Raw genomic sequence first — 21,484 nt, forward strand, 5'->3', positions numbered from 1 at the left:
TGTGGGAAGTAATACTGCCCCTCTACTCTGCGCTGCTGAGACCTCACCTGGAGCACTGCATTCAGCTCTGGAGTCCTCAGTACAGGAGAGGCAGGTTGGTTTGAACAGGTCCAGAGGAGGGCCACAAAAATGATCAGTGAGATGGAACACCTTTCCTATGAGGAAAGGCTGACAAAATCGGGGTTGTTAAGGCTGCAGAATAGAAGGCTCTGGGGAGACCTTATGGTGGCTTTTCAGTGCTTGAAGGGTGCTTAGAAGAAAGATGGGTACAGACTTTTTAATAAGGTCTGTAGTTATAGGAAAAGGAGTCATGGTTTTAAACTAAAAGAGGGTAGATTCAGGCTAGGTATAAGGAAGAAAGTTTTTATGATGAGGGTGGTGAAACATTGGAACAGGCTGTCCAGAGAGGTGGTAGATGCCTCATCCCTGGAAACATTGCAGGTCAGGTTGGACGGGGCTCCGAGCAACCTGATCTAGTGGACAATGTCCCTGCTTATTGCAGGGGGGGGGTGGACTAGGTGACCTCTAAAGGTCCCTTCCAACGCAAGCCATTCTATGAAGCACTGCAGTCGGCAGGACCTGTCAGAGAGACCCAGCGCGTCCCATCAGTCCGTAGCGCTGTTAGCGGGGATGACAGCAATCGCGGGGCTGCAGAAGGTGCTGCTACCTGAGCAGGAGCGAACAGCGGGCACGGCGGAAAGCCGCTTCCCGGCGCCAGAGCGCTGCAGTTGCAGGCTGCGGCTGCGAGTGTCGCTGTCGCCTCACACTGGGTCGAAAGGCGGGCGGCGGCCGGCGGAGCAGCGGGAGTCGGCGAGAGAGCCGCAGGGCTGCAAGGTGCACGTCCGAACAGCGCAGGGGGGGCGAGACGAGACGGGCTACTCGAGGGAAGGCGGTGACCCGCAGGCCGGTGCCGGTGGGCAGAGGGGCGAGCAGGCAGCTGCTGGCAGGCTTGGCGATGGCGGCGAGAGGGAGGCGCTGGGTCCGGCGGGAGCGGGCCCTGCTGTGGTGCGTCCTGGTGGCGTTGTGGGAGGCGGCGTGGGGGCAGCTGCGCTACTCGGTGCCAGAGGAGCTGCCGAAGGGCTCGTTCGTGGGCGACGTGGCCAAGGACCTGGGGCTGGAGCTGCCGGCGCTCCACGAACTCAGCATCTTGGACAAAGGTAGGACGCGGTATTTCACCCTGCACGGGAATACGGGACATTTAGTGACGGCGCAGAGGATAGACAGAGAGCAGCTGTGCGAGAGTGCGCAGCAATGCGTGCTGCGGTGTGAGGTGATAGTGGAGGGGGAAATGCAGGTTTACGAAATAGAAGTGGAGATCATGGACATTAATGACAACGCGCCCAGCTTCCGCGAGCGAGAAAAAGAGCTGGGAGTGAGCGAGACGACAGCGCCGGGGTCGCGGTTTCTCCTGGCCGAGGCTCGCGACCCGGACTTGGGGACGAACGGCCTGCAGAGCTACGAGCTGAGCGGCGACGAGCACTTCTCGCTGGCCGTGCAGGCGGGCCCCGGCGGCGCTCGTCGTCCCGAGCTGGTGCTGGCGAAGGCGCTGGACCGGGAGGAGGCGGCGTTTCACGAGCTGGTGCTGAGGGCGAGCGACGGCGGCGATCCGGCGCGGACGGGCACGGCGCGGCTGCGGGTGTCGGTGCTGGACGCGAACGACAACGCGCCCGTGTTCAGGCAGGCGGAGTACCCGGTGCGTGTGCCCGAGGACGTGCCCGTGGGCTCCACCCTCGTCACCGTCACGGCCACCGACGCCGACGAAGGACTGAACGGGCACGTGAAATACAATTTCCATAAAATTTCAGACCGAGCGTCGGAGGTATTTCATCTGGATGCCGAGACGGGATCGATCACGCTGTTGCGGAGCCTGGACTTCGAGGAAGGCGACTCGTACGAACTGGAGGTGCAGGCTCATGACAGCGGCAGCCTTTCTGACACGGCGAAAGTCGCGATCACGGTGACAGACGTCAACGACAACGCCCCCGAGATTTCGGTGCGGTCGGCGCTGAACGCGATCTCTGAGGACGCGCCGCCGGGGACGGTGGTGGCCCTGCTGCACGTGCAGGACCGGGACTCGGGGGCGAACGGTGAGGTGCGGTGCTGGCTGGACGGGGGCGTCCCGTTCGTGCTGCAGAGCTCGCAGGGCAGCTACTACCGCGTGGTGACGGCGCGGGAGCTGGACCGGGAGGAGGTGTGGGAGTACAACGTGACGGTGCGGGCGGCGGACGGCGGTTCGCCGTCGCTGCGGAGCAGCGCGGTGCTGGCGCTGCGCGTGCTGGACGTGAACGACAACGCGCCGGTGTTCGCGGAGGCGCGGTACAGCGCGCGGCTGGCCGAGAACAACGCGGCGGGCGCGCTGGTGCTGACGGTGCGGGCGACGGACGCGGACTGGGGGGCGAACGCGCGCGTGCGGTACCGGCTGGGGGAGGGTCTTGTGCGGGGCGCGCCGCTGTCGTCGTACGTGTCGGTGCAGGCGGAGACGGGCGCGCTGTACGCGCTGCGCTCGTTCGACTACGAGGAGGTGCGCGAGGTGGGGCTGTGGGTGCGGGCGGAGGACGGCGGCGCGCCGGCGCTGAGCAGCAACGTGTCGGTGCGGCTGGTGATCGTGGACGAGAACGACAACGCGCCACAGGTGCTGTACCCGCCGGCGTCGTCGTCGTCGTCGTCGGCGAGCGCGGGGTTGGGGTCGCGGTCGGGGTCGGTGTGGGGCTGGTCGGGCGTGGAGCTGGCGCCGCGGTCGGCGGAGCCCGGGTCGCTGGTGGCCAAGGTGGTGGCGGTGGACGCGGACGCGGGTCAGAACGCGTGGCTGTCGTACGAGCTGGCCAAGGCGACGGAGCCGGGGCTGTTCCGCGTGGGGCTGCACAGCGGCGAGGTGCGGACGGCGCGGTCGCCGCTGGCCCGCGACGCGTCGCGGCAGAGCCTGGTGGTGGTGGTGAAGGACCACGGGCGGCCGGCGCTGTCGGCCACGGCCACGCTGACGGTGGTGCTGGCCGAGAGCGTGGCCGAGCTGCTGTGGGAGCTGGGCAGCGCGGCGGCGGCGGCGGCGGCGCCGGGCGAGGCGGCCGGCGGGCTGACGCGGTGGCTGGTGGTGGCCGTGGCGGCCGTGTCCTGCCTGTTCGTCGCCTTCCTGCTGCTGCTGCTGGCGCTGCGCCTGCGGCGCTGGCGCCGCTCGCAGCTGCTGGCGGCGGGCAGCGGCGCCCTGCGCGGCGTGCCGGCCTCGACCTTCGTGGGCATCGACGGCGTCCGCGCCTTCCTGCACTCCTACTCGCACGAGGTGTCGCTCACCGCCGACTCGCGCAAGAGCCAGCTCCGCTTGTCGGGCGCCAGCTGCTGCGACACCCTGCCGGCCCGGCCGCCGGCTGAAGATTCGGTTGATCTCGTCCCTACGGGAGATCACGCTGCCGAGAATGGTGGCCAAGTTTCCTTTCAGGTAAGTCTGTTGTTTTTTTTTTTTTTTTTAACTTTCTTTTGTGCACGCGGTGCTTTGGATTCTTAGGGTATCCACAGACATTTCAAAGTGCACAGTTCGTAGTCTGGAAATGACGTTTATGATGGTGGCCAGCTCCTAAATGTCACCTCCTGAACGTGTGCTCATTCAACTGTGTGGTTTTATGAGCCCTGTTCTTTACTGGCTGAGCTGAACTCATCCTGTCTTGCTTTCTGTAAGGGTGGAAGTTTCCATTGTGTTGGCAACTGCACAAGGAAATTTCAGTTTCTAAGTCTTTCTCTACAACTTCCTTGAAATTGTTTTAAGTACTTCCTAGTACTTAATTCCCAGAATTTCATTGCCAACCCCCGTATCAGCTCTTAAATGCTGGTTGAATCGGGTTACCTTGTGACCCAAAAGCCAACACCTCTGAAGTTCCATGTTACTGGTAAAACTGCCTTCAACAAACAAATGAATCAGTCCCACTTAAGGACACTCAAAGTTCTACAAATAGTTTTGTATTACATGGTGAAAAATACCTCTGATAGCTCATCGAGTTTTGTTGTTGCTGGGCTTCATAACTTGACCTTTGGATTCAATCCAAAAGTAATTGTGTGTTAGTGTACAGGCATAGACATCGAAATAGTTTTAAAATAAAGTACGATTCATTACAGTCTCTTCATGGTGTGCTGAAGTTCAGAATGTGAGTTAATCTTAGAATGTAAACTGTTTTACTCCTTGATTTCATTATAATATTAAAACTTTTTTTCCTGCCAAACACGTCATTCTATTCTGAAAGCACGTCTACCCAACAGGCTGTCTTGGAAGCGGCCTGCTTTATTCCCTCCATTGCTGATCTTTCATCATGGTCTGAACAGGCTTTTAGGACTTCAGGAATATAATTAATTGTCCTGGTTTGGGCTAAAACAGAAGTATTTCTGTTCAGTGATTTTACTTTTCAGTTAAGTCTTTTCTAAGTAGCTGCACTTTTTGAAATCAGCAGCATGGTTTTCCAGATGGTGACTGCTTCTAGCAGTGGTAATGCTTGATGTTTATAGTTAATACTGAGGAACGGGTTGCAGAAAGGCTCTTGCTCCTGTAAGCAACCAAGGTCACTGCTAAATTCTGTATCCCATGTTGAGGTGCCAGAAGTGAAAAAATGTCAGAGCGAAGTGAAAGGTCGCCCCTGCAAGAAGGAGTGAGCTGGACAGGTGACCCAAAACTGCCCAGCTAAGTATTCCGTCCCATACATGTCATATTCAGTATAAAGCTGAGGGATCACAAGGGTTAACTTCTTCAATGGCCAACATCCAAGGAGGACTGCATGTGTTCTTCTGTCTGCAATCCCAAACCGTGCATTTCTGAATCCAGCTCCTGCATCCCATCTGCTGCTGAGTCCAGCCTGAGACTGCCCTGATGCCAGCCCTGCAGCATTAGTGGTGACGTATGGTCACCAGAGGGGTTGGGTTCAGTATTGGTTTATTTGTATATATTTTATTATTTTCTTATTAAGATTTTTTATATTTTCTTACTGTTTATATTGTTTCATTAAAGCTGTTTTAGTTTTCTTTTCCAATTCATAAGCCTCTCTCCCTTATTCTCTCTTCCTTCACTTTCTGGGGAGGGAGAGGGGTCAATAGAAAGCATCTGTCATTCATTAGTGCCCCACCCAGCCCTAACCCATGACATTAATGAATAATATTACGTTGCTCCATTGTTTGTTGTTCTGCAATTTAAGCTGGTGATACATTGTATCATTGCATTTTAAATAAAATAAACTAGTGACACATGCTTTCACGTTGAGAGAAAATCGTACTGTAAAGTTCCCAGTGAAGGTCCACACAGATTTTTTTGTGCTGATCCTAGGCCTTGACAAAATATTGTGACTTTGTACAGGTGTTTTTGTGTGTGGTGAGAACATGAGCTGAGACAACCTTATGCTTCATGTGAACTAAGCTTGCGGTTGTCTCCCCTTTCTGCTGCTATCCATCAGGCACAAACTCACATGTGGTATGTATGTGGGAAGAATAAGTTTCCCTCTCTGATGTAGGCTGGTTCTTAGCTGCGTCCTCCTGGAACATTGTGTTGTGGCCCACAAGCTCGGCTACAAGGGGGAAGAGAAAATCCTGGAACTAGGAGCCATCAGTCTCTGCTTGGAAACAGCTATTTGGAGGGCGCTTCGACGCATGAAAATGTGTGATAGGCAATTCTCGCTATATAGGAGGCAGTGAATTAACCCCAACATGTTTCAGCAGAGTCCCCCCCCATCCCTATATAAATACCCACATCTTTCTCTCAACCTCATATAGAGATGCTCACATGCTTGCTACCTCTTGACTCCTGAAACACTACACACTCAAATCAGCTTCTCATTCTAATAGGTTATTAATTTATTACCGTGAGCTGTCTATAGGTGCAGCTGGAGGAAAATAAATTATCATCCACCTGATGAATGGTCAGGGTTAGCAGGAAATCATATTTTCTAACGATACCTTACGGAGAAGGTGAGGAGATCTTCACATTGGCTTCTACAGAGACTCACTGTTGGTGTATATGCGAGAGCTGCTCACACAGAACCACAGAATGTTAGGGGTTGGAAGGGACCTCAAAAGATCATCTAGTCCAACCCCCCTGCCAGATCAGGACCACCTGGAGTAAATCACACAGGAATGCATCCAGGCAGGTTTTGAATGTCTCCAGAGAAGGAGACTCCACAACCTCTCTGGGCAGCCTGTTCCAGGGCTCTGTCACCCTCACAGGGAAACAGTTTTTCCTTATGTTCATGTGGAACCTCCTATACTCTAGATTGCACCCATTGCCCCTTATCCTATCATTGGACATCACCAAGAAGAGCCCAGCTCCATCCTCCTGACACTTGCTCTTTATGTATTCATAAACATTAATGACATCACCCCTCAGTCTTCTCTTCTCCAAGCTCAAGAGACCCAGCTCCCTCAGCATTTCACCACAAGGGAGATGTTCCACCCCCTTCATCATCTTTGTGGCTCTGCACTGGACTCTTTCAAGCAGCTCCCTGTCCTTCTTGAACTGAAGGGCCCAGAACTGGACATGATATTCCGGATGGGGTCTCACCAGGGCAGAGCAGGGGGGGAGGAGTACTTCTCTCAACCTACTGACCACACCCCTTCTAATGCACCCCAGAATGCCATTGGCCTTCTCGGCCATGAGGGCCTATTGCTGGCTCGTGGTCATCCTGCTGCCCACCAGGAACCCCAGGTCCCTTTCCCTTACACTGCTCTCTAACAGCTCAGTCCCCAACCTGTACTGGTGCAGGGGGTTGTTCTTTCCCAGCTGCAAGACTCTACACTGGCCCTTGTTGAAGTTCATTAAATGTCTCCCTGCCCAGAACTCCAGCCTGCCCAGGTCTCTCTGAATGGCAGCACAGCTTGCTGGGGTGTCAGCCACTCCTCCGAGTTTTGTGTCATCAGCAAACTTGCTGACAGTGCACTCTGTTCCCTCATCCAGGTCATCGATGAACATAGTGAATAGTATTGGTCCCAGTACTGACCCCTGAGGGACTCCACTAGATACAGGCCTCCAACAAGACTCTGTCCCATTGACCACAACTCTCTGACTTCTTTCCTTCGACCAATTCACAATCCACCTCACTACCCGATCATCCAGACCACACTTCCTCAGTTTAGCTGTGAGGATGCTGTGGGAGACAGTGTCAAATGCTTTACTGAAATCAAGATAAACCACATCCACTGCACTACTATCGTCTATCCACCTGGTTATGTCTTCATAAAAGGCTATCAGGTTGGTCAAACATGACTTCCATTTGGTAAAGCCATTTTGACTGCTCCGAATGACCCTCTTATCCTTGATATGCATAGACACAGCACCGAGGATAAGTTGTTCCATCACTTTTCCAGGGATGGAGGTGAGGCCGACCAGTCTGTAGTTACTCAGGTCCTCCTTCTTAAACTTTTCAAAGACTGGAGTGACATTTGCTTTCCTCCAGTCCTCAGGCACGTCACCTGTTCCCCACAACTTACCAAAGATGACAGAGAGTGGTCTATCAATGACTTCCACCAGCTCCCTCAGCACCTGCAGGTGCATCCCATCAGGGCCCATGGATTTATGTGTGTCCAGCTTGCTTAATTGATTCCTAACCCAGTCCTCATCAACCAAGGCAAACTCCTCCTTTATCCTGTCTTCCTCTGGGGCCTCAGGGGTCTGGAACTCCTGAGGACAGTCTCCAACAGTATAGACAGAGGCAAAGAAGGCATTCAGTAACTCCGCCTTCTTTGTATCCTGTCACTAGGGCGCCCGCCTCATTCAACAATGGGCCTACATTGCCTCTAGCATTAGTTTTGTTTGCAACATATTTGAAGAAGCCCTTTCTGTTGTACTTGACCTCCCTTGCAAGGCTTAACTCCAAGGAGACCTTAGCTTTCCTAGTTGTCTCCCTACACCCTCTGACAACAGTCTTATATTCCTCCGAAGTGGCCAGCCCCTCCTTCCAAGATCTATAGACTCTCTTCTTCCATTTGAGTTTGCCCATTAGTTCCCTGTTTAAGCATGTGGGTATCCTGGCTCCCTTTCTTGATATTCTACCCATTGGGATGCTCCAATCTTGAGCTTGGAAAAAGTGGTCCCTGAATATAAACAAACTATCTTGTGCCCCTTTACCTTCTAGTACCCTGTCCCATGGGATTTCCCTGAGCAATTGCTCAAAAAGGCTAAAATTGGCCCTACTGAAGTCCAGGGGTGTGATCCTGCTTGGTATTCTGTTCCTACTGCACAAGATCCTGAACTCCATCATCTCATGACCACTGCAGCCAAGGCTGCCCTCAACCTTCACTGCTTCAACCAGACACTACTTGTTAGTGAGTATAAGATCTAGCAGTGCTCCTCTCCTAGTGGGCTCATCCACCATTTGCATCAAGAAGTTATCATCGATGCACTGGAGGAACCTCCTGGGCTGTGAATGGCTAGCTGTATGGGCCTTCCAGCAAATGTCTAGGTAATCAAAATCCCCCTGATTACCAGAGCCTGTGATTGTGAGGCTGCTGTCAGCTGCCTGTAGAAGGTATCATCAACTTCCTCATCCTGATCAGGTGACCTGTAATAGAAACCAGCAACAGTATCTCCCATGCTAGCCTGCCCCTTGATTCTCACCCACAAACTCTTAACCTGCTCCTCATCCACATCTGGACAGAACTCAATACATTCCAGTTGCTTTCTCACATAAAGAGCACTCCGCCTCCTCAACCTTGTAGGCCTGTCTTTCCTGAAAAGGGCACAGCCATCCATGACCACATTCCAGTCATGTGAGCTGTCCCACCATGTCTTTGGAATTGCCACCAGATCATAATCCCTTGACCGCACACAGATTTCTAACTCCTCGTGTTTATTCCCCACACTGTGTGCATTGGTATACAGGCATCTCAGGGAGCAAGCTGAGCACACTGACTTCACCCTAGGGGGACAGGAGGCCTTCTGGTCCTCATTAATACTAGAACACTGCTCCATTGGTGCAAATCCAGCTACAATCCCATACCCCTTCGAATCTAGTTTAAAGCTCTGTGTATGAGTCCTGCTAACTGTAGCCCTAGAACCTTTTTCCCTCTACAAGATAAGCCTTTCGCATGTATTACCATCAGACCTGGTGTCTTAGTAAACCAGCCATTATCAAAGAACCCAAAGCACTGCCTGTAGCACCAGTCTTGGAGCCAGGTATTTACAGACTGGAATTCTATTGTATTGCTTCCCATATCATCACCCACAACTGGAAGGAGGGAAGAGAAAATAACTGGTGCACCAAACTCTTTCAGTAATTGTCCCGAGGCCCTGAAGTCTTTCTTCATTCCCCTCAGACTATGGGATGCAGTTTCCTCCCCTCCTGCTTGGAAGACCTGTAGCGGGTAATAGTCTGATGACTGCACTGGTTTGGGGAGTTTCCTACTGATATCCCTAATTTGAGCTCCAAGAAGACCACAGACTTCTCTATGATGAGGGTCAACCTGACATATTGGGCCTTCTGTTCCCTTTAGGAGTGAGTCTCCAACAACTATAACTCATCTCTTCTTCCTTGTGGAGGAGGTTGCCATATGTCTGGAGAGCCTATCTGACTGTGGTAAGACCTCTAGTATAGGTTGTCTGTCATCCACATTCTCATAAGACTGGCCATTTTCCAGCAGGGCCTTATATTTACTTCTCAGAGGCACCTGGGGAGGTGAGACAGACAAGGGGGTGCTCGCCTTCTGTCTCAGCCATGAACTTGCCTCCACTCACCTCTTTCATTTAGGCTTCTGTCTTCCACCTGACAGGGGCAGAATGCAGGGACCCCTTTATCCTGGGATAGTATCTGGTGGGTGCTCCCATTTCCGTTGCATGCAGGGCAGAGACTGGTTCCACCAGTCTATCTCCATTTCAGTCTCCCTAATGCTCCTAAGCCTTTTTATTTCATCTTGTAGCCTTTCAACCTCGTCTTGCAGCTGGGCCACACCGCACACAGCTGTACTCATGGCTGCTCCCTGCTGCAGTGAGAGTCTGTGGCATTCCCTGCCGCCTGTGACCTGGACACCTGCATGTTTACCTGGGACCTCTGTTCGGGTCGCCACATTTCTTCGAACAGGTGTTGCCCGGATTGCCACCATAAGTGCCCGCACCACCGGTTCCCCAGGCTGCCGCAGCACGCCCAGTTACCACCAGCTGAACTTGGCTCGCCCCGAAGATGTGCCCAGCCCACTTTGCTTGACCTTGCTCGGTGCGCAGGGGGCTTAGGCTGAAGCACCCTTGGCTTCTCAAACTGCCAGCTTCAGCGCCCTTCCTGCGCAAACTGCCGCGCCGCGCCACGCTCTGGTGGCACCGCTCCTGGTCGCCAGCGCTCCCCGGGCTGCTCTTTGTAGGCGTCAGAGCGCGGCGTTGCGCTGGCGCCGCTCAGGTCTCGCCCGCGTCTCCCGCGAGAGCTGCCGGCTCCAGGCGGGTCTCCCCGCTGCCCTGCCGTGTCCTTCCCTCAGCAAACGCCGCTGTGCGCTGAGATCTGCCGCTCTGGTGCGGGCCAGGTCGGCTCGGGAGCAGCTCGCCTCGGCGACTGGCGGTAGGTAGCGTGGAGGGTTTTCTAACCGTTTCTTGTCTTCCTCATAAGGGACTGTGGTATGCAGCCTTCCTGTAGGTCTTTTTTTTTTTTTTTTTTTTTTTCTTCACCGTAAGACAGACGAAGTTTTAATGTACAGGTAAGATACAATAGCTTTTCATAAGGGTGGGTTCTGTCTGTTTTCTCTTGGCTTGTTCAAGCAACAGTAACCGCCGTCGACATTTGCCAGAAAATATTCTCAAGCTTTGAGACCTGCTGCATTAACGGCCGCCTTAGGAGATGAGGTCGTGGTTTGTCAGAGACGGAGACAAAAGAAATTCGGGCTTGGGTTGTATGCCACTGACACGGTGATGATGGGTTTTGAACGTCGAAAGAGACGGTATCAGGTAGTTCTCATATGACCACTGTGGTTTTCTCAGTGGCTGAGTTTCCCGACCACTGAGAATCACCGTTCAAAGTGGGAAAGCTGAGTGCTAGCTCAGGGTCTCCCAGATACCGATGGTGAGGAGACGGCAACGGGGACACGCCAGCGCCTCATCCTAGAGACCGGTAAGATCACTGTGGGACAGAGATAGAGATCCTGCTCCACATCCTCCTAGCAACGAGGGAGAATTTGTCCTGCAGAAGGCATGAAGTGCAAGAAATTCTGACAATGGGAATTCTTAGATGCACCGTTTCAGCACAGATACAGTATTTCTGTTCCGCGCTACTGACAGCAGCCGTATTTTCCAACCCGCCTGTGCGTGCGATTTAAGGACGCGCGTAGCAGGACCGTCGGGCTGTCTCTTCCTCTCGGAAGCTGCTGTTCTTGGACACGGACTCAGGGTGTCACTGTTGGCCAAGGCGCAGAAACGGCTCCGCCGTCGACTCCTCCCCGGCCTCGGCGCCCGCGCGGTGCTGTTCCGCACAGAGCAGCGCGGAGAGAAGAGCAGGAACTGCACGACTCAGCCCGTCCTCCGAGCGGCAACAGGGATTTCATGTATTTATTTCTCTCGGGTACTGATTCAGCTGCTTGGAAAGCCTAGTTTAAAATAATCTGCAGAATACGCTTCAGCGAAGCAGAGAATGGAGGTGCGACCGGCAGCGCAGGGCCGGGCAGTCGCCGGGCGGGTCGCGCTGTTGGCCGTGCTGCTGCTGGTGTGCTGCCGGGCGGCGCCGGAGCGGCTCCGCTACGCCATCCCCGAGGAGCTGGGCAGAGGCTCGCTGGTGGGGCCGCTGGCGCGGGACCTGGGGCTGACCCCAGCCGACCTGCCGGCACGCAAGCTGCGGATAGTTTCTGGTGACGAAAAGCAATACTTCACTCTCGGAGAAGGTAATGGAAGTCTGCGGGTAAACGAGAGGATAGACCGAGAGGGCATCTGCGGGGTCGTGTCACCCTGTGTCCTCAGTTTGGAGGCAGTAGTGGAAAACCCTTTCAATATGTTTCATGTGAGCGTTACTATTCAGGATATCAATGACAACGCGCCGCAGTTTGACAGAGAATTTGTTGCCATAGAAATAATCGAGTCCACGCCTCCTGGGGCCAGGTTCCCACTGGGCAGTGGCAGAGACCCCGACGTTGGGGCGAACTCATTAAAAAACTACCAACTTACCCCCAACCCGTTCTTCTCCCTTGTGGTGAGGGAGAGTCCTGATCGGACGAAACATGCGGAATTGGTACTGGAGAAGAGTTTGGATCGAGAAAAACAGAGAAATCACCATTTGATACTGACGGCAGTGGATGGCGGGGATCCAGTCCGATCCGGGACCGCACAGATTAAGATTAATGTGACCGACGCAAATGACAACCCGCCGGTATTCACCAAAGAGATCTACAAGGTTCGACTGCTAGAAAACCTGCCAGAGGGCTCCTTAGCATTTCAGGTGAAAGCTACTGACGCCGACGAAGGTACAAACGCGGAAATTACCTACTCCTTCAGTGACATCGCAAATAATGCACGCCAGCTCTTTGCTCTGGACTCCAGGACAGGGGACATGAAGGTTACAGGCCCCTTAGATTATGAAGAGGGGAACTACTACGAAGCAAGTGTTGAAGGCAAGGACGGGGGCGGGTTGACCGCCCATGCCAAAGTGCACATAGACATTCTAGACGTGAATGACAACGAGCCAGCCCTTTCTCTCTTGCCTATCTTGAAACCGATACCCGAAGACTCGGTCCCAAGCACAGTTGTAGCTGTGATCAATGTCCGTGACAGAGACTCAGGGGATAACGGAGAAGTAAACTGCAAAATCGACGGCGATTTGCCTTTCAGACTAGAACCGTCATCAGAGAACACCTATAAACTAATAATAGCCAGTGCCCTGGACAGAGAAAACGTCTCCGCTTACAATATCACCATCACTGCCAGGGACCGGGGCGCGCCGGCGCTGTCCAGCGTGGCGGCGCTGGTGCTGGAGGTGTCGGACGTGAACGACAACGCGCCGGTATTCGAGGAGGCGGCCTACAGCGCGTACGTGCCGGAGAACAACGCGGCGGGCGCGGAGGTGGTGCGCGTGCGGGCGCGGGACGCGGACGCGGGCGCCAACGGGCGCGTGAGCTACTGGCTGGCGGGCGGCAGCGCGGGCGCGGCGGCGTACGTGTCGGTGGAGGCGCGGAGCGGCGCGGTGTACGCGCAGCGCTCCTTGGACTACGAGCAGTGCCGCGAGTTCGCGGTGGCGGTGCGGGCGCAGGACGGCGGGGCGCCGGCGCGCAGCTCGACGGCGACGGTGCGCGTCTTCGTGCTGGACCGCAACGACAACGCGCCGCGGGTGCTGTGGCCGGCGGCGGGAGCGGCGGGGGGATCGCCGTCGTCTTCGTCATTCGAGGTGGTGCCGCGCTCGGCCGAGGCCGGGTACCTGGTGGCCAAGGTGGTGGCGGTGGACGCGGACGCGGGGCGCAACGCGTGGCTGTCGTACGAGCTGGTGCAGGCGGCGGAGCCGGCGCTGTTCCGCGTGGGGCTGCACAGCGGCGAGGTGCGGACGGCGCGGGCCGTGTCGGAGAGGGACGCGGCGAAGCAGCGGCTGGTGGCCGTGGTGAAGGACCACGGGCAGCCGGCGCTGTCGGCCACGGCCACGCTGCACGTGGTGCTGGCCGAGAGCCTGCAGGAGGCGCTGCCGGCGCTGAGCGAGCGGGCGGCGGGCGCCGAGCCGCCGGCGGAGCTGCAGTTCTACCTGGTGCTGGCGCTGGCGCTGCTGTCGGCGCTGTTCGTGCTGAGCGTGGCGCTGGCCGTGCTGGCGCGGGTGCGGCGGGCCGGGCCGCCCGCCGTGCTGCGCTGCCTGGGCGCGCAGCGCTTCTCCGTGGCCGGCGCCGCCTTCCCGGCCGACTTCTGCGAGGGCACCTTGCCCTACTCCTACAACCTGTGCGTGGCGCCGGGCCGCGCCGCCGCCGAGGCCGCTTGGCTGCCGCCGCCGCTGCCCAGCCTGCCCGCGGAGGAGCTTCTCGGCGCGGAGGCCTGCGGGAAGCGGAGCCCGAGCGGCAGCGCCGACGCGGGAGAGCCGCCGGCGGACCCCGACGCCCCGCAGGTCTGTAAGCCCGCGCAGTCCGTGTCACTGAGCCTTTCCTAACCCATCGCTGGCGGTAGTGGGCTGTTGGCCTTCGTTTGTCTGCTCTTTTGGTAGCACTTAGTGCGAACCGGCGCTCCCTGCATCATCAGCTGTCACAACGTGTAGGGTCAGAGGGGAGGTATTTGCCATTCCACTTGTGCTGGATAAAATGGTACAGGTGTGGTGAACCTCTGAGACGTACTGAGCTCTGTTGATGTTGGACGTCGTCAAGGAAAAAAAATGACTGCAAAACACGTGCTGTCGAAAATGGCGTGTGTCAGTAACGCTGACCGCGTATCCTTGCTGTGCCGAATGAGATCCTTTACCCTTGTGAACCTCCGTCCTCTTTCTTTTGGTTTTCCCCGGGTTGCGTGGACGGGCAGTGCTCATCCGTGTGTCCACGAAGGAACGAAGGAAGGACCGGGGTAACCGCCTTCCCCTCAGAGCAGGCATCGAGCTTCGGGGCTTCTTGTTTCATCGGCGATCGCAGGTTCAGGTTCATATGAGAAGTTTTGTCTTCAAAACTTGACTAAAATTAGTACTACTTCGTTAGTAACGGTGAAGGCTGGTCCTTACTGTGTAGAAGGAGATCAGCTGATTCTGCATGACAGAGTCAGGAAAACGGGACGGTGTTGAAACTTCTCTCCTGAAATGTGTGTTTCCTTGAAAGGAGAAGTTACACGTTGTTCTTTCCTGATGAAGGAGGGTATTGTCTTCTGTGGTTTGGGTAAGGCTTCTGCAGAAATGCTAGCCGAGGTGGGACGGGTTAATTATTCCACGTATAGTTGCTCTGTTCAGTTCCCTCCACCGCCTTTTTTTTTTTTTTCCTTCTATCGTGAGTGGTAGTTCCCTCTGTCTTAAGGTTTCCTATCTGTCTTTCATACACAGGTGAAGGTGTTGAATGAGATCTCAAGGGGAAAAAAATCGTGTTTTGCATTTCACAAACTGTCTTTTTTTTCGATCTACCTATCCTCGATCGAGGGATCAAGCACTCTTTTCCCAAAGAGTGCTTGGACCTGGTAGATGACGTCGGCAGGGAAATAGTAAATCGAGGAATTCGGTTTCTCAGCCTCTTTTTGTGTCTGTCTCTTTACAAAGGGAGGGTTCTACTCATTCGGAGAACATATCTCAAACGAGAAAGGAATACTGCAAATGACAGCAATCAGGCACTTGAAGAAAGCCCATTTGGACATTTACAAATGGTCCCTATAGTTTAGGGTGTGCAGCTGTACATGTCTTCTGGTGTCCTACAGTATTTTGTGGAAAAGGTGTCCTACCAACATGAAGATTCAAGGATCAGATGAATACTTTATTAACAAGTCGAAATCCTTTACACCTTGACATCTGAGAAAATGAAAGCCTCTTACCAGTCGTTCAATATGTCGGATTAATTAAGTGTAAATGTGTATAAACGATACAAACCAAATTTGTGTGGCCTATTATCAAGTGAAATCGCCTGTTAAAATCCGTTAAATTTCCTTTCTTGGTATGAGCTGCATCTTTAGGTGTTCCGACAGTTTAACGATGTCTCCATTGTCTCGGTGACTTCATGCAGCTTTCCATTGCTCGCATCCAGTTCAATAGTACCATGAAAACAGACGTTTGTCGGGAATATAGGCGTGTAAGGAAAATTTGGAGCAAACCAAAGCTGTCGTATGGCTGCAATCACCCCCTACTCACCCCCACCCCCCATTTTTCTAGTGTGGGCTACAGAATGGACATAGGAGACAACGCAGATCTCCTCAGGAACTGAACGGGCTTAAGGGGCTGAGATTCTCTGTAGATTGACCCCCACGTTCTTCAGCCTTCTCCTCAGGAGCTGTATGTGGTTGGGGTCGTTAGTATCTCAGTTTCGGTGGGTTGATCCCATATTTTTCAGCCTTAAAATGTCTGAATGCAGTCAGTGGTCTTGGTGTAGTTAAATTGAAGAGTGTTCTACATGAACGGAAGTATTTAAAGCAAAGTTTCTGCAGATTGGGTTAGTGACCCCGTAATCTCTTCATCTCTGCGGGGCGGGGGTGTGTGTCTGCCTATCCCGTTTTATATCTCGAGGTATCTTTACTTTTACTATCTATGTAGCAGATATTCAAGCAAGACAGCTACAAAAATTCGTGTTGGAGTTTGTGCTTTTGAACTTAATGGGATAAGACTAATAATGTTCTGAACGACATATTGCGAAAACGTATTTTACTTTACATATATAGCCTTTAGCAAGTCATTTTTGCCATGCAGTAGAAAAACACGTCCACGGTAGACTTCTGCCAACCTCCTGGTTGTGATCACCTTTGACAAGACAGGAGCATATGACACCGTCAAAGAAGAGCTGGGCTGGAGAAGAGCGAAGGCAGGCGATCAGCGCTGGCCGGGGACCGGTGTGTCGGTGGCGGCGGTGCCGTCCCCGCGAGCTGCCCGTGGGCAAGGCAGGGCGGGCAGCGGTGGGCAGCGCTCGGTGCCTGCAGTGCCGGGAGGAGGCTGCGGGCGCCGCTGTTGACCGAGGAGGAGCGAGAGGAAGGCCGGAGCTCTGCAGGCAGCCCCGCCCGCTGCAGCCCGGCTCACTCACTCTCTCGCTCGCTATCTGTCTGTCTGTCTATCTTTCTCGGCTTTCGGGCGGTCTGCGAGCGTCCCCGCGGTGCGGAGCCGTGCTGCAGCGAGGCGGAGGGTCCGGCAGCAGCGGCCGAGAGCGGAGAGCCGGAGCCGTATCGTGGGTGTTCGGCGGGGAGGTGCCGGCCGTGTTGCGGTGCCGGCGGCGCCGCGGCGGCGATGAGCGCGTCGGGGAGGCGCTGGGTCCGGCGGGAGCGAGCCCTGCTGTGGTGCGTCCTGGTGGCGTTGTGGGAGGCGACGTGTGGGCAGCTGCGCTACTCGGTGCCCGAGGAGCTGCCAAAGGGCTCGTTCGTGGGCGACGTGGCCAAGGACCTGGGGCTGGAGCTGCCGGCGCTCCGCGACCGCGGCGTCCGCGTTGTCTCCGAAGGTCGGAGGCAGTATTTGGCCCTGCAGGGGAAGACGGGACATTTAGTGACGGCGGAGAGGATAGACAGAGAGCAGCTGTGCCGGCTGGTGGAGAAATGCGTGCTGCGGTGTGAGGTGATAGTGGAGGGGCAAATGCAGGTTTATGGCATCGAAGTGGAAATCACGGACATTAACGACAACGCGCCCAGCTTCCGAGAGGCAGAAATGGAGCTGAGAATGAGCGAGACGACAGCGCCGGGTTCACGGGTTCCCCTTCGGGATGCGCAAGACCCGGACTCGGGGTCGAACGCCCTGCAGAGCTACGAGCTGAGCGGCGACGAGCACTTCTCGCTGGCCGTGCAGGCGGGCCCCGGCGGCGCTCGTCGTCCCGAGCTGGTGCTGGCGAAGGCGCTGGACCGGGAGGAGGCGGCGTTTCACGAGCTGGTGCTGAGGGCGAGCGACGGCGGCGATCCGGCGCGGACGGGCACGGCGCGGCTGCGGGTGTCGGTGCTGGACGCGAACGACAACGCGCCCGTGTTCAGGCAGGCGGAGTACCCGGTGCGTGTGCCCGAGGACGTGCCCGTGGGCTCCACCCTTGTCACCGTCACGGCCACCGACGTCGATGAGGGGCTGAACGGGCACGTGAAATACAATTTCCATAAAATTTCAGACCGGGCGTCGGTACTTTTTCACCTGGACTCTGAGACAGGGGAAATATCCCTTAAGGAGGTTTTGGACTTTGAGGAGATCTCCACACATGACCTGGAGGTGCAGGCACGGGATGGAGGAGAGCTTTCTGATACGGCAAAAGTCGCGATCACGGTGACAGACGTCAACGACAACGCCCCCGAGATTTCAGTGAGGTCGGCGTTGAGCGCGATCTCGGAGGACGCGCCGCCGGGGACAGTGGTGGCCCTGTTACACGTGCAGGACCGGGACTCGGGGGCGAACGGCGAGGTGCGGTGCAGCATCGCGGAGCGGCTGCCGTTCCGGCTGGAGAAGTCGTTTGAGGACTACTACCGCGTGGTGACGGCGCGGGAGCTGGACCGGGAGGAGGTGTGGGAGTACAACGTGACGGTGCGGGCGGCGGACGGCGGTTCGCCGTCGCTGCGGAGCAGCGCGGTGCTGGCGCTGCGCGTGCTGGACGTGAACGACAACGCGCCGGTGTTCGCGGAGGCGCGGTACAGCGCGCGGCTGGCCGAGAACAACGCGGCGGGCGCGCTGGTGCTGACGGTGCGGGCGACGGACGCGGACTGGGGGGCGAACGCGCGCGTGCGGTACCGGCTGGGGGAGGGTCTTGTGCGGGGCGCGCCGCTGTCGTCGTACGTGTCGGTGCAGGCGGAGACGGGCGCGCTGTACGCGCTGCGCTCGTTCGACTACGAGGAGGTGCGCGAGGTGGGGCTGTGGGTGCGGGCGGAGGACGGCGGCGCGCCGGCGCTGAGCAGCAACGTGTCGGTGCGGCTGGTGATCGTGGACGAGAACGACAACGCGCCGCAGGTGCTGTACCCGCCGGCGGCGTCGTCATCGTCGTCGGCGAGCGCGGGGTTGGGGTCGCGGTCGGGGTCGGTGTGGGGCTGGTCGGGCGTGGAGCTGGCGCCGCGGTCGGCGGAGCCCGGGTCGCTGGTGGCCAAGGTGGTGGCGGTGGACGCGGACGCGGGTCAGAACGCGTGGCTGTCGTACGAGCTGGCCAAGGCGACGGAGCCGGGGCTGTTCCGCGTGGGGCTGCACAGCGGCGAGGTGCGGACGGCGCGGTCGCCGCTGGCCCGCGACGCGTCGCGGCAGAGCCTGGTGGTGGTGGTGAAGGACCACGGGCGGCCGGCGCTGTCGGCCACGGCCACGCTGACGGTGGTGCTGGCCGAGAGCGTGGCCGAGCTGCTGTGGGAGCTGGGCAGCGCGGCGGCGGCGGCGGCGGCGCCGGGCGAGGCGGCCGGCGGGCTGACGCGGTGGCTGGTGGTGGCCGTGGCGGCCGTGTCCTGCCTGTTCGTCGCCTTCCTGCTGCTGCTGCTGGCGCTGCGCCTGCGGCGCTGGCGCCGCTCGCAGCTGCTGGCGGCGGGCAGCGGCGCCCTGCGCGGCGTGCCGGCCTCGACCTTCGTGGGCATCGACGGCGTCCGCGCCTTCCTGCACTCCTACTCGCACGAGGTGTCGCTCACCGCCGACTCGCGCAAGAGCCAGCTCCGCTTGTCGGGCGCCAGCTGCTGCGACACCCTGCCGGCCCGGCCGCCGCCCGACGAGCCCGCGCCGCTGCTCGGGGAGGACCCTGCCGGCGCCCGCCGCGCGGACCCGGCCGCTGCCCCGGTGAGTGTTACACTTGGGTGGGGGCAGGAGAAGTGTGGGGCTGCTGCTGACTGTGTTTCGTTGGAGTGGGGCTTTGTGGCTTTATCATGAGCCAGGTCATTTCTCTTTTTGTCCCCTGACCAGTGTATTTCCTGTTTTCCTGTCAATCTTCTGAACGGATGTGTTGCATTATTAAGAAATGGAAGTCTGCATTGTTAGCAGGGCCAGATACATTCTTGAAGCACATACAGCTGAGTAAGATGAGATTGTCTTTAAAAGGAACTTTAATGCCCCCATCTATAACCTAGCTTTCTCAGCCTTTCTGTTTCCCCACAATAACATGGTGAGCAGCAAAATGTCTTTGCTTTTGTCCGTGCTTTGATGTTTGTGCACGGGATGGAGGCATGGGGCTGCACAAGGACTGGTCCCTTGACGATATCTCTCTGCCTGTTGTGAAGATGAGAGAGAATGGCAAATGGGGTGACTATTTGAGAAAGTCTGTAGGTGGCTGCGTGTAAGGTCTACTGGAGGAATTGGGAGATGTGTTTTGCTGACTCCCCGTCTTTTAATGTTGACTTAGTTAAAACGGAGCTGGATGTGCCTTGACTTGAAAACATCTGCTATGGCAATAGCCATGCGAGGTCTGGAGGGGAGTGATTCAAAGTGAAGGGGGAGACGTAAGGAAGGAGATAATGGCCCTTCGCAGATGTTCACTGACCCAGCCTCTCCTGGAGGAGTGCTGTCATTTTACTTCCAGAACCGCCATGTTTCTTCTTTGAAGTGTAGTGAGCAGACAAATGTATCTTCCATCTTACGACAGAGATGTAAAGGTAAGTATGTGAAATCCATGGTGTGATGTTGGTGCATTTCATAGAGAAACAGTCTGGTCAGCTGCCCCTTTGATGAGAAGTGCTTGCAAATGACGAGGGTCAAAGAATACCATGCAGGATGTGAAGGGTTGGGGGAGCTGTGCGTGATGGGTTCTTGAAGGATGCAAATTATGCAATTTGCTCCTTTCCCTGTTCAGTGCCCAGCTGTGGTACCATATAATGTGAGTTTTGGCTTCCCAAGTACTTTTGACCAAGCAGAGGTTGCTCCAGCTGTATTGGGTGATTGGGAGCCCTGGGAGGATCCTCGTGTGTGTTTGCATGTCTTCATCAGTGCTTAACTTGCAGCTTACTTGTGAGAAATGCCTTAATGGGAGCTGCAAGGAGAGGAAACTACACATGCACTACTTAGTAAACACCTTAATTATGTATCTACACTAAGTGCCATAATCTAGAAGAGTATGTACTTGTCCCTTCATTTCTGCGTGGAGTTAACGTCTTGGTCGTTGTAATGATCTGAAGGTGGGCCGTTGTCTCAGATAATGTGTGGGAGAGATCATATCTGTTACATTTTATCTGACTGTCCAGTACATTATTGTCATGTTTACAGCTGTAAAGAGAAAGACTTTCATAGACATGTTTCCTTAAAAGGTGAGTGAAAGAAATATGCTCTTGCTTGTTCCACACACATGTTGAGAAGTCAAACATTACCCATGGTAAGAAGTTGTGTGTGCAACTGCTCTTTGGGTGGAGTCTGTCTGCCAAAGATAAAGATTAATGACAACGATGTGAACTGTCAGGGGTTTGAGAAGTGTCTTGGGGGTGTGGTGTGTGAGGAGGTACTGGTGGAGACAAGGTTAATTCCCAGGCTTCATTGCTGGACTAGATAAAATGAGTCTGAAAGTGTCATGGGTTTGGATATGCCACTGCTCAAAATGCCCACTGGCCAAGTGGTGAGTTCATCAGTTTGCTTTCATGTTGCACGGTGTTTCCTGTGAATGGCAGTTATTGAGCATTGTAAGAGTTGGTCCAAAGAACAGCCTTGTCTCAACCTTGTCATCAGGGATATGGACAACAAGGTACCCCGAAACTTAGGCCAATATCTTGACATGAATCTGCAACGGCCTGCCTGAGACGCAGTTGCTAATCCCCAGCATGGAATGCCAGGCTTGTGAGGTCATTATGCCCCGGACAGAGCAAGGATGAGAGCTGAACAACTTGTTCATCTGGCAAAAAACCGCAGAAGGATAAGAGTGCTGGTATATGCATCTCCCTTCTAGAAACCTTGTGAGGGGAGATAAAGGCTGAAAGAGGGAGCCTTGCAGAGGCAAGATGGCTCTGTTTTGGCTAAAGAGTGTTGTGCCATTTGCTGGTACCAGGGACGAGCCTGAGCTGACCAGGTGGACCACATAACTGCTGTCA

The 21,484-nt window shown here is 55.6% G+C and overlaps 3 protein-coding genes across 3 annotated transcripts; all 3 read left to right on the top strand.

Annotated features, from left to right (window-relative positions):
• The first annotated feature begins 630 nt into the window (after window positions 1–630).
• LOC147414756 (protocadherin gamma-A5-like) lies at window positions 631–11,068 on the top strand. The gene is made up of 7 exons (XM_086471219.1): window positions 631–806; window positions 904–2,758; window positions 3,176–3,430; window positions 9,871–9,938; window positions 10,032–10,163; window positions 10,306–10,496; window positions 10,986–11,068. Exons 1-7 carry the CDS (start codon window positions 631–633, stop codon window positions 11,066–11,068), a joined length of 2,760 nt encoding a protein of 919 aa, XP_086327345.1.
• A 490-nt stretch (window positions 11,069–11,558) lies between these two features.
• Window positions 11,559–14,036, top strand: LOC104351504 (protocadherin gamma-B5). Its single transcript, XM_009957626.2, has one exon. It carries the CDS (start codon window positions 11,559–11,561, stop codon window positions 14,034–14,036), a length of 2,478 nt encoding a protein of 825 aa, XP_009955928.2.
• A 246-nt stretch (window positions 14,037–14,282) lies between these two features.
• Window positions 14,283–21,157, top strand: LOC147414757 (protocadherin gamma-A2-like). The gene is made up of 7 exons (XM_086471220.1): window positions 14,283–14,295; window positions 14,399–14,505; window positions 15,571–15,636; window positions 16,270–16,430; window positions 16,475–19,256; window positions 20,830–20,901; window positions 21,068–21,157. The coding sequence occupies exons 1-7, from the start codon at window positions 14,283–14,285 to the stop codon at window positions 21,155–21,157; spliced, it is 3,291 nt and encodes a 1,096-aa protein (XP_086327346.1).
• The last annotated feature ends 327 nt before the right edge of the window (window positions 21,158–21,484 follow it).

This window comes from Leptosomus discolor, chromosome 10, assembly GCF_034619465.1.
Source record: "Leptosomus discolor isolate bLepDis1 chromosome 10, bLepDis1.hap2, whole genome shotgun sequence".
Lineage (NCBI taxonomy): Eukaryota > Metazoa > Chordata > Aves > Leptosomiformes > Leptosomidae > Leptosomus > Leptosomus discolor.

Coding starts and splice junctions, on each gene's coding strand:
- LOC147414756 (XM_086471219.1), top strand. CDS start 631: ATGACAGCAATCGCGGGGCTGCAGAAGGTGCTGCTACCTGAGCAGGAG. Junction 2,759..3,175: donor CGGCGGAGCCCGGGTCGCTG/GTGGCCAAGGTG, acceptor CGCCGCTCGCAG/CTGCTGGCGGCGGGCAGCGG. Junction 9,939..10,031: donor CATGGCTGCTCCCTGCTGCA/GTGAGAGTCTGT, acceptor TTCTTCGAACAG/GTGTTGCCCGGATTGCCACC.
- LOC147414757 (XM_086471220.1), top strand. Junction 15,637..16,269: donor TTTGTCGGGAATATAGGCGT/GTAAGGAAAATT, acceptor CGTCCACGGTAG/ACTTCTGCCAACCTCCTGGT. Junction 16,431..16,474: donor TCCCCGCGAGCTGCCCGTGG/GCAAGGCAGGGC, acceptor CGGTGCCTGCAG/TGCCGGGAGGAGGCTGCGGG.
- LOC104351504 (XM_009957626.2), top strand. CDS start 11,559: ATGGAGGTGCGACCGGCAGCGCAGGGCCGGGCAGTCGCCGGGCGGGTC.